Source organism: Phacochoerus africanus, chromosome 8, assembly GCF_016906955.1.
Source record: "Phacochoerus africanus isolate WHEZ1 chromosome 8, ROS_Pafr_v1, whole genome shotgun sequence".
In the NCBI taxonomy this organism is placed as follows: domain Eukaryota; kingdom Metazoa; phylum Chordata; class Mammalia; order Artiodactyla; family Suidae; genus Phacochoerus; species Phacochoerus africanus.
Window position 1 is genome coordinate 167009507 of NC_062551.1, and position 11401 is coordinate 167020907.

The 11401-nt window shown below is 51.7% G+C and overlaps 1 protein-coding gene across 5 annotated transcripts in view; it reads right to left on the reverse strand.

The window, feature by feature from the left end:
• KDM4A (lysine demethylase 4A) overlaps positions 1-11173 on the reverse strand; it is a 44315-nt gene extending 33142 nt beyond the window's left edge. For 3 of the 5 annotated variants that reach the window (XR_007136200.1, XM_047789367.1, XM_047789369.1), the window contains exons 1-6: positions 11049-11173; positions 8555-8731; positions 7758-7933; positions 4364-4478; positions 2802-2995; positions 231-280 (exon numbers count right to left, since the gene is read on the reverse strand). Coding sequence is in view for 4 of the 5 variants with exons in the window: in XM_047789367.1 (XP_047645323.1) it covers positions 231-280; positions 2802-2995; positions 4364-4478; positions 7758-7933; positions 8555-8692 (673 nt within the window). In the remaining variant the exon portion in view is untranslated. Of the gene's footprint in view, positions 1-230; positions 281-2106; positions 2510-2801; positions 2996-4363; positions 4479-7757; positions 7934-8554; positions 8732-10754; positions 10818-11048 lie in introns of those variants that run through there. The other 2 variants (XM_047789368.1, XM_047789370.1) reach the window with 2 other exon arrangements.
• Between the last annotated feature and the right edge of the window lie 228 nt (positions 11174-11401).

Here is an 11401-nt window from a genome sequence, read left to right on the forward strand (position 1 = left end):
CTTGACCATTTGGGTTTTAGACTAAAGAACGAGACGCACCACCACTGGCACACGACCCCGCGTCGAAGGCGCTCACGCGTGACGAATCGAGGCAAAGGGCGGCTGAGAATTACGACGTCCCTTCCCAGGACGTCACAAGTGGATGTGAGGGGCTCCGGTGTTTAACCTGGCAGCCTAGCTCCCCCCCTGACCCCCACGCGGGCCTGAGGAAGGAGCACACCCGCACGTACCTTTGGCCAGGCGCTCCAGACGCTTTCCGTGCTCGGGCGGGACGGAGTACCTGCAAGCACACAAAAGCATGGGCCGCTGAGCAGAGGACGGCCCAGGGAGCAGCCAAGGGGCTCGTTCCCGCACTCAGAACAGCTCTGAAGAGCAGAGCTTGACACTTCCCAACCGTAAGAACGAGAAAGGAATCTGGAGAAAGGAAATATTAGACGTTTAGGCTGAGGAGTGGAGAGCCCAGAGACGCATGACTCTGACTCTTCGCCGTGAACAGGACTTATGGCACACATTCAATCTTGCTCTCCTTTACAACGCTGTCCATGCAATAAACTCCAAAAAAAAAAAAAAAAAAGAAGAAGATTGGCATTAAAGTTCCTGGCAGAGCCGAAGAGGACTAACTGGGATGGTGGAGGAAGAGTGGAAAATGGAAAACAAGGTGAAAATGCACTGGTCACCCGAGACCTGGCCCTCCGTCTGCCGAGCAGCCTGCTTCCCTTCCTCTCCACAACACCTGTATGGGTCCCCCTCTAACTACCCACCCTGCCACCCCCTTGGGTATCTAGACACCACAGGAATTGCCCCTCATTAAAAAGAAGGAAGGAGGAGTTCCCATGGTGGCTCAGTGGTTAACGAATCCGACTAGGCACCATGAGGTTGTGGGTTCGATCCCTGGGTGGGTTAAGGATCCAGCGTTGCCGTGAGCTCAGGTGTAGGTTGCAGACGCGGCTCGGATCCCGCGCTGCTGTGGCTCTGGCGTAGGCCGACGGCTATGGCTCCGATTTGACCCCTAGCCTGGGAACCTCCATATGCCGCGGGAGCGGCCCAAGAAATAGCAAAAAGACAAAAATAAATAAATAAATAAAAGAAGGAAGGAGTTCCTGTCATGGCTCAGTGGTAATAAACCCGATGAGCATCCATGAGGACGCAGGTTTGATCCCTGGCCTCGCTCAGTGGGTTAAGGATCTGGCATTGCCGTGAGCTATGGTGAAGGTCACAGATGCAGCTTGGATCTGGCATTGCTGTGGCTGTGGTGTAGACCGGCAGCTACAGCTCCGATTCAACCCCTAGCCTGGGCACCTCTGTAGGCTGCGGGTGTGGCCCTGAAAAAAAGACAAGACAGGGAAGGGAAAAAAATGCATGTAGACTCAAACTTTTCGAAATGGTTACACTTTACGTTCTAGACTTCACAGTAAGTCTATTTTACCTTTAAAATCCATTCTAAACAGAACTCCACGACAACAAAGCCTTCCCACCCCAAACAGCTTTATCACGCAGGAGCTGAGGAAAACGTTTGTCACCTAAAGGACTCTGGGATCTATCGAGCAACCTCGCACAGAAGCCTCTGGAGGAACCACTTCAGACGACCTAAAAAGTATACATAGTAACTAGAAAAACCTCTCCCACCAGCAAAAGACAATCCAATTTCAGATCAGAGCTCGCTGGAGTCAACACGGCGACCAACAAGAGCTAGAGTCCAGAGGTCCAGCCATCGAAGGAAGGAACTAACCAGACAGTGGTTCGGGGGTGAACAGGCTCAAAAGGGCCCCCCCACCGAGATGGGAAACTGGAAAGCATTTGACAGGAGAAAAGAAAACCCGTGGGGAAGGATGCGGCTGAAGATGCTAGAATGGAAATGGATGCAGTTTCCTCGACTCTCCCCGACGCGGCCACGGCAGCCCCTCCGGCCTCCTGGCCCCTCCATCCTTACACTCGGCACCCAAACCACAAGGGGCCTCCTTCCTCTAGGTACTCACGACACGGTGCGCTCTCGATGCAGTCTTTGCACACGCTGTTGCCACCACCCAGACGCACTTCCCTCGGTCTCCCTCGTGACCGCCCCCCCCCCCAGCACCCAGCATGTCCCCAGCTGCCAGGTCTCAGCTCAGCAGTCACCTCCTCCGCCCACGCTCACGCATCTTCCTGTGTGGCCCCATCACACCCACGGTTCCCCATCAGGGCGGCCGTGCCACTCCACCTCCTGGCCAGCCTCCTATCTGTGAGTGCGGCACCTCCCGCCTCACGCTCGCTGCTGAAGGCGGCACCTTGGCTAACACGCTGAGACAGACGGATGGGCCCAGGCAGGGCCGGAGAACATGTCTGTCTCCCCAGCCAGACTGCGGCCACAGTGGAGAGCAAGGCGTGGCTGCCCAGTGGCCTTGCGTCCCCTCTTGGGTTAAGCACACACTGCTGCTCACCAAGTATTTTTTCCATGAGGAAAAGAAAGCTTTCTATCAGCTGAAGGAGCGACTCCAGTCTTGGAAGTCTGCCTCTAAGAAATGCCTCAGGCCTGTTCAGAAAGAGAAATCAGAAAACAGTGGGAGAGCCTGGCGGAGCCTTGGTGGCTCTCCGGAACTCTGCCACCTTCCAATGCCAGGCGGTGGTGTGAAGTGCCCTGGCCTCTAACGCCTGCCACGCGGAGGGCAGCAAGAGTACTGGAGCTCCGACAGCACCAAAACGCCAAACGCCAGTCCCGCCCCAAGCCGGCCGGAACCAGAACCTGCTCTCGTCTGCGAGCCCAAGGTGTGTCCCGTGCCCGAGGAAGCGGAGCAGCCCCAGCGCCCAGCACAGGCCCACTTTACCAGGACTTGGGCTCCCCGAAGTGGAGGTAGTTGATGCTGTACAGGTCCATGTCCTCGGTGTGCCAGGCGAAGGACGTCTTCCACATGCCGAAGTACAGGTAGGGCGTGTTCACGCCCTCGATGGTGATGCCGCTCTCCTTCTCCACCAGGTCCAGGATGGTCCTGAGCCGGCCAATGTTCCACTCGTCGACGTGCTGCAAGGAAAGCACAGGCCGGGGCGCGTGAGGCTCCACACAAACGGCAGCTCGGAACCGTCCATCAAGGAGCCCCCGTGCAGCAGCTGCAGCTCCGATGAGACCCCCAGCCCCGGAACTTCCATGCGCCACAGGGGCAGCTCTAAAAACATCAAAAATTTCTAAAAATGCTGCTCACCAATGAAGCCGGACCCTAAAATAAATATATGAATTAATTAGATAAAAGCCTTCTTTCCGTTAATTACCAAAACACTACATTAATCCAAGTCATAATCTCTGACATCCCATGGATTTTTGGCCACGCCCACAGCACGTGGACATTATCAGGACAGGAATCAAACCCGTGCCACTGCAGACACCACCAGATCCTTAACCCACTGTACCACAAGGGAACTCCTACCCTACAGCTTTTTCCTTCTTTTTTTTTTTTCCTTTTTTGGCTACACCATGGCATATGGAGTTCCCAGGCCAGGGATCAGACCTGAGCCACAGGTGCAACCTAAGCCAGATCCCTAACCCACTGTGCCCCGCCAGGGAACAAACCTGCGTCCCAGTACTCCCATGATGCGGGAACACAGAGTTCTTTCTTTCTTTCTTTGGCCTTTTTTAGGGCCACACCCATGCCTAGGAGTTGAATCGAAGCTGTAGCTGCTGGCCTACGCCACAGCCACAGCCAGGCCAGATCCAAGCCACATCTGCACCTACACTGCAGCTCACAGCAATGCTGGATCCTTAACCCACTGAGCGAGGCCAGGGATCAAACTCCTGTCCTCATGCATACTAGCCAAGTTTATTACCACTAGGCCGCAATGGGAACGCTGAGATTTTTGAATAAAAAAACAGCTCCTTCCTTGTACCATATCTAAGACTGTTCTTTATGCCAACAGCACCATATCCTAAGCCAACGCAATTCGTTTAAAACAGCTTTTGCTAAAGAATCCTGTTTGAGGATTTGGAAAATTTAAGTAAGTTTCCCTTCTTAAACACACACCCCTTTCATTGTATTAGTCAGCTGATCTATTTTTTGCAGAAAACCACACCGCCCCCCACTGACGTCTCATTCACTGAGATCCCACCCTGCCCTTTCTAGAACTCGTTAGCTACCACCCACGGCCTATTCCAAAAGCCCTGACAAAGAGCACACATCATCCAATTCACATGTAGAGCGGGAGAAAGAAAACTCAGTCACAGGCAAAAATATCCACAATTAAGCGAGCACAGCCCATCGGCTGACGGTGGATCCTTCCTCTATCCAAGCACCCATTCCACAAACCGGCTTTCAGGTGCCCAGCACAGGCTGGGCCGAGGAAAGTGGGAGGACATTAGAAAATGGCGACAAGGCCGCGTGGCGTCTCCAGTGAGTCTCACCTTTTCATAGAGAGTGCCATTCACATCCGCACCGTAGATTGGGGGGTTAAACGTGAGATTTTTCCAGTACTTCCGTTCAAGTTCTTCAAACTCACTATAGCGTGGGGTACAGTACCTTTCAAGAGAACAACAAAAAGTTAGCTACTTATAAGGGACTAGACTCATTAGGCATTAAACAGCACCGCGTGTTCCCGGGATAGTAAGACACTTCAGATGAATAAGACACAACCTTGGCCTTCAAGTTACCCAGTAACTCTCTTAAAATCCCTCCCGAGAGTTCTGGGCCCAAGGAAGGTAATGTACACAAAGATGTTAGCCCATCTTCCTTAAGATGTACATCCCTGTGAGTTCCCATCATGGCACAGCGGAAACAAATCCGACTAGGAACCATGAGGTTGCAGGTTCGATCCCTGGCCTTGCTCAGTGCGTTAATGATCCGGCGCTGCCATGAGCTGAGGTGTAGGGTGCAGACAGGGTTTGGATCCCGCGTTGCTGTGGCTCTGGCGTAGGCCGGTGGCTACAGCTCTGATTGGACCCCTAGCCTGGGAACCTCCATATGCCGTGCGTGTGGCCCTAAAAAGCAAAAAGAATGATATCCTCAACCCTTTCAGGAGACTCTACTAAAACTACACCCTCCTCAAGTCAGGAGTGGCCACGCCACCCAGGGAGAAAATAGGCTTATAAACCTGTGCAAACCAAGAAGTGCAAATCCCTATGTACACACAGACAACCACGAGCCCATGACACGTGGCGAGCGGAGGCCCTGGAGCTGTGTTTACCTCCCTGCACTCAAAGGAAGGGGCTCCGAAAGAGTTCACTTGTGTGTCTCTGACACTGCCCCAGCATCCTAAGCAGTGGCTAACATTGGGCAAACAATTGTGCCTGCAATCAAAATGTTTTAATAAAAATATAAAATAGAACTAAAAACATAAAAACAGGCTTTAGTTCATCAGATGTTCATTTAATGAAACTCACATGTGTATACATACACACACACAAACACACATAAAGCCATTAAAAATATCTACTCTCGGAGTTCCCGTCGTGGCGCAGTGGTTAACGAATCCGACTAGGAACCATGAGGTTGCGGGTTCGGCCCCTGCCCTTGCTCCGTGGGTTAACGATCCGGCGTTGCCGTGAGCTGTGGTGTAGGTTGCAGACGCGGCTCGGATCCCGAGTTGCTGTGGCTCTGGCGTAGGCCGGTGGCTACAGCTCCGATTCAACCCCTAGCCTGGGAACCTCCACATGCCGCGGGAGCGGCCGAAGAAATAGCAACAACAACAACAGCAAAAAAAAAAAAAAAAAAGACAAAAAAAATATATACATCTACTCTCTTTTGTTGTGCTTTGTCTTTTAGGGCCACACCCCATGGCATAAGGAAGTTTCCAAGGCTAGGGATCCAAGTGGAGCCAACCTATTTGACCCCTAGCCTAGGAACTTCCACATGCCACAGGATTTAAAAAAAAAAGAAAAAAAAAAGAGGCACCCCCGAGTTCTCTGGGGGCTCAGCAGGTTTAGGCTCTGGCATTGTACTACTGTGGCTCTGGTTACGGCTGTGGCGGCACTCGTCCCCCAGCCTGAGAACATACATGTGCCACGGGTGTGGCCCAAAAAATAAACAGAGGTATCCTGAAAGAAGGTAAGACCCATGGCACAGTGATGAAAAGGGAAGGCGGCCACGAGGGCTGAGCAAGGCCTCTGATGGAAAGAACCCCAGGTAAAACAGGGCAGTGCAGAGAGTGGGGGAGGACGGCCCAGCCTCTCACCCGCAGAGCCCGGCACTCTCCTTCGCCAGCCGTTTACAGATTCTCTCCTTAGAGAGCAGGTTGGCCGGCACTAGAGACGCTGTAAGAGTGAAGCTGCCAATAAAACTGGAGGCCCACATTTAGAACCGTGATGCGTCAAAGGCAAACAAGGGGGAGCACAGATGTAGGAAGAGCGAGATTTGATGGGAGATGATAAAGCACACCAAGTGTGAAGCCTGGCAAGCGGAAACTCTAGCTGGGGGCTCCTCCGCGGCGGAGCTGCAAAACCTGACGGCTGAAAGCAAGACAAGCAGGGACCAAAAAGGCTTGGGAGAGAAGGCAAGAGGAAGGGAGAAATCCCCTGTGGAGGCTCAAAATGAAGAAGTAACGTGGGAAGGGAGATCTGAGAGAGGATTAGGAAGCACTAAGTCAGGAGTTCCCCGGTGGCCCAGTGGGTCTAGGATCTGGCACTGTCACTGCTGTGACGCAGATCTGATTTCTGGCCCAGGAACTTCCTTCCACAAGCTGCAGGCGCATGGGTCCCCCCCACAAAAAAAGGCCAATAAGAGCCAAATGAGGGGAACACACAGTTCCTTCTCTGTAAATCTGAAGTTAAATGAGAGTGAAATACTAAAAAGTACGGAGAGCGAGTTCTCGTTGTGGCTCAGCAGTAACAACCCCAACTAGTATGCATGAGGTTGCGGGTTCAATCCCTGGCCTCGCTCAGTGGGTTAAGGATCCAGTGTTGGCGTGAGCTGTGGTGTAGGGTGCAGACAAGGCTCAGATTTGGTATTGCTGTGGCTGGCAGCTGCAGCTCCAATTCAACCCCTGGCCTGGGAACTTCCGTAGGCTGAGGGTGAGGCCCTAAAAAAGACAAAAAAAGAAGTTGATCCTAGGAGTTCTCAATGTGGTGCAACGGTTTGGGAATCCAACTGCAGCAGCTCAGGTCACTGTGGAGGTAAGCCTTCAATCCTTAGCCTAGCTCCATGGGTTAAAGAATCCGGCGTTGCCACAGCCGTGACTCGGATTTAACCCCGGCCCAGGAACTTCTGTATGCCCAAGTGCAGCCGTAAAATTAAAAACGATAAAAATTTTTAAAAAGAACAAGAAAACTGGCACATTGCAAATCAGCTATGCTTTAATAATAAAAGAAAAAAGAAGATGATCCCACTTTTGAAAGAAAAACATGGAATTACTTTATGTAAAAACACAGATGGGTTTAGGCAGTTCCCATGGTGGTTCAGTGGGTTATGAACCCAACTAGAATCCATGAGGTGTGGTTTCAATCCCTGGCCCCACCCAGTGGGTTAAGGACCTGGTGTTGCCGTGAGCTACATGTCGGGTACAGAAGCAGCCTGGATCTGGCAACGCTGTGGCTGTGGTGTAGGCCGGCAGCTGCAGCTCCAATTTGACCCCTAGCCTGGCAACTTCCACAGGCCGCAGGTGTGGCCCCAAGAAGCAAACGAAAAAATAAAAACACAGATGAGACTGCAGCAGGGCACTGAGAGAGGAATGCTTCCGTGTAAAGAGAAGAAAAGGAGACAGAAGCTAGAGCTCCGCAAACAGTGCTTCCGTGAGATGGCAGCCGTCGCGGGGACAGCGGCGAGCACGAGGTGCGAGGACAGGCGGGAAGGAACGCGTTTACTCACTTATCGCTATTGGCTATCTTGCGGAACTCTCGGACGGTCATGGCTTTCTTCTGTATGTTGTACTGAGTGAAGAGGCCAGACTGCCCAGTCACCAGCTGCTGGATGGGGGCAGGAATGACCAGATCATCGATATCGTCATAGGATGCCCGTGGCTTCCACTCCTTTGGAGGAACAACCTGGATGAAACACAAGAGGCGAGGAGGTCAGAAAAACCCGGCACGCTGGTCAGAGGGCAGGAGGCGTGCCGGCTGCTTTCCAAACCCAACAGCCGATTTTACCACGGCATCACCTGGCTGTATTTAACCACGCTCACCCGAACATGGCAAGTCACTCTGCCATGCTAGCCCTGATCCAGTTCTGCCGCCAACTAGCTGGGTAAGGAATGCCTTAGGTGAGGAATATTCACTCTCAGCCTCAAACTCTGAGATTTGAGAGACGAGGTTGAAGACCCTCTTTCAACTTAAAAGTCCACTTGGAACCCAAATTACCATGGATGAGAAGGAAAGGCGAACAAGAGAATCTGGACGGCATGAGCCCTCAGAGATGGATGACACCACCAAAGCACCACGTGGGCGGGACCCAGGGCCCTGGCTCCCTACCTCCCTCTCAAAGACTCCAAGCAGCTCTCTCCCACCTTAAGAGATGCTTCAGATGTTAATGAAAGGAATTAACTTGCAAATGGAACCGCATACAATCAACTATCACCCCGCCCTGCCTTTCAGTAAACCTGGCAGTTCTCCCACCTTCCTTTAGGGAGAACCAAGGCTTTGCTAGATCACAGAAGCCCCGCCCTTCACCTTGGCCAGCCCAGCGCGATGGGCTCCTTGGGACTCGATGTATGCAATGTAGCGACTGAAGTTCCGGAACTCCTCCACAGTCGGGTAGAAGGTCATTATCCGGGCACTGGGGTTCAAGGTTTCAGATTCAGAAGCCATTTTCCCTCCTTTCTGAGGCCACTTTGGCAAGGCAGGAATCTGAAGAAATACATTAAAGCCGTAAAATTACATAAAATGCAGTTAAAGTTAAATGCTGGGAGTGTCAGTGCTTAAAACAGGAAAAGATGTAGAAATTCTGAGGAAGCATGAAGACGTCACACCTGGAATTCGCCCCTAGGCAAATTATTTAAATGAGTAAGAAATACTCAGAGATAGAAAAAGTTCTGTTTAAAACAAATCTAATGTATCCAAATCAGGTATTTAAATCCCACTTAAAGGGAAACATTGTTTCAGCTAAAAAGAGCAACTGTTAATTATTTGGTTGCCGTCCAATTTAACAATCCAGCTGCCCCGCCCACATTTTACCCTTACCTTTTCCGGCTGCTCCCCTTTTCACACCTTGCTAACTGCCTCTCTAAATACTAAACTTATATTTAATGTTATACTACAGCCTGATTTTTTTTTTTAAATAAACATCAATCTATGGGCTCGGGCTCCCTACTAGGGCACAGCTTTCAAACAAATTCTAGATTCCTAAGAAAAGTGACTTGACTACAAGTTTTCAAAGTTTAAGGGTTAAAAAGTACCCTGATATATGAGCAGCCTGAACTACGATTTTTTAAAACTCTCAAGTGAAAATGTTATCCAAAATGTGATTTCAACACCGCTAGGTGCAGTCAAGCTGGAGACTAGTTCAACTGCACTGTACCCAGAACTCAGAGGACAAAATTTAAACAGGCAATAATCCGGCAACACAAGGGCAAACTTCCTAACTGACTGGAGGTGAAATAAATACTTTCTTTTTAGATGAGGACTTCAGCTAAGTGGGTGCATCCCCACTGCCTGATAACACAATAGACTATTTCAACTGAGTGAGAGCCAGGCATACCAGCTATGAGGAGCAAGCTTAGATGCGAAACCCTTATGTTCTCTTCGCTCCTTGATCTCCCCCAAATCTGGGCCCCAAAGCCACGGCAGTTCAGCTCCAAGAGTCCCCTTGAGAGCTGAAGAGGTCAGAAGGGAGAAAACTGCCTCCAACCTACCAAGCACCCAGTAAAAGACCGGGTAGATGGCATGGAGCAAAACTGACTGAGGCTGGAGAGAAGACCAGCCCTGGAGCCCGCATCTCTCTGGCTTCCAACTAACCAAAAATAAAGTGTGCTCCTGGCCTGGCACTTTCATGCACCTCACCAAAACTTTGCATGGTAGGTATGCTGTAAGCCCTGTTTTACATACCGGGAAATTTGCCCACAGTCATGTAATATGCTCCCAGTACTCCTTCCATTACTCTATGCTGCCTACATCATAATCTCCACTTAGTCTAAACCCTTTGCAAGGGCAAATTCAAGTGTAGAGCAACCTGAAGTCTTACTCCATTTTGAAGACCCTCTTTTTTAAAAAACACAAGTTATCTTCCTTTTGCAAATTTTACAAAAACATATATTCATGTGAACACAGTGACGGGGCCCTGCCCCAAGCCTTGGAAGCCCCTAATGGGGCTTCATCTGCCCCCACGGCCTTACATATCTTTATAAGCCTACAACTCCAGAACAATGCAGGGTACAGAGTAGGCACTCAGAGTAACTGCTGAATAACTGATTTCTTCGGCCGTACCTCAATTGCTCATTCCCTTTCTTTTACCCTAGGATTCCCTTCCCCCAATCTTCTCCCTGGGGAAAGCTCCTGTTCCCTGACACCCACCTTCCCCCATCCAGCAACAAAGCCTAGTGGTTGAAGAGAGCACTGGCCCCGGAGTTAAAACTCTGACTACAGATCTGGTCTCTGCCAGTTATTAGCAGTGTGACCTCGGCTGTGTAAGCTGCCCGAGTCTCAGTTTCCCCTCCAGTAAAATGGGGATCCCAACCTCCTTGCCCTGCAGGGTTGCCGTGATTAACTCAGATGATGCAAGCGAAACGTTTAGCACCAGGCCTGGCACTTATCAACTCAATAAAGGGAGCTGTTGCTAACAACCACCTCAAGCTCCCGCCCCCTCCCTTCGCAGCGGTTCCCGCGAGTATCGCTCCCAATGCAGTCCCCCGCTCCCAAGGTCCCCAAAGCTCACCTCGCAGACGCCCAGCCCCTCCCGGCCCCGCCGCCTAGGCGAGTGAGGCCCGGCCGCAGGAAGAAGAAAATAAGGCCCAGTAGACCCGCCCACCCTTCCCGAAGTCCATTGGCCGTGAGAGATTGGAAAGAGCCAATCTCAGGACCCATTTCAGAAGCTCCTGCTGCCATTGGCCGAGAACCATGCCTATCACTCGCCGCTGAAGGCCACCCTCCGCCCCTCCCCCACCGAAGCTCACGGTCACGGCTACAGCAGCAACAGACCGAAAGAATTCAAAAACCCTGTGGTTCTTACTTAAAGCCCGCCGCCCCGGCAGGGCTAAGGCCCGGCCTCTGCTGTCGCCACTAGCCGATCCCACTGCTTTTCCAGCCGGCGAACGACGAAGCTCCGCCTTCTCTAAAGGCGGCCTCTGCGCAGCCGCATAGCGCTCCACAGAGTCAACCAATCCGAGGGCCTCTATAAGCCTTCAAACAGCCAATGAGCGCGCGCCGTAGCCGCCCCAAAGTCCGGGCAAATCAATCTGCTCAGCCTATGAGCGCTGGCTAGCGCTGTTGCCAGGAGGAAACGCTGTACCACTCGGGACCGCGGCCACTGAGCATCTCGGCTGAATTGGCGAGCTGGCCAATCGTAGGCAGGCTTCTGGCCGC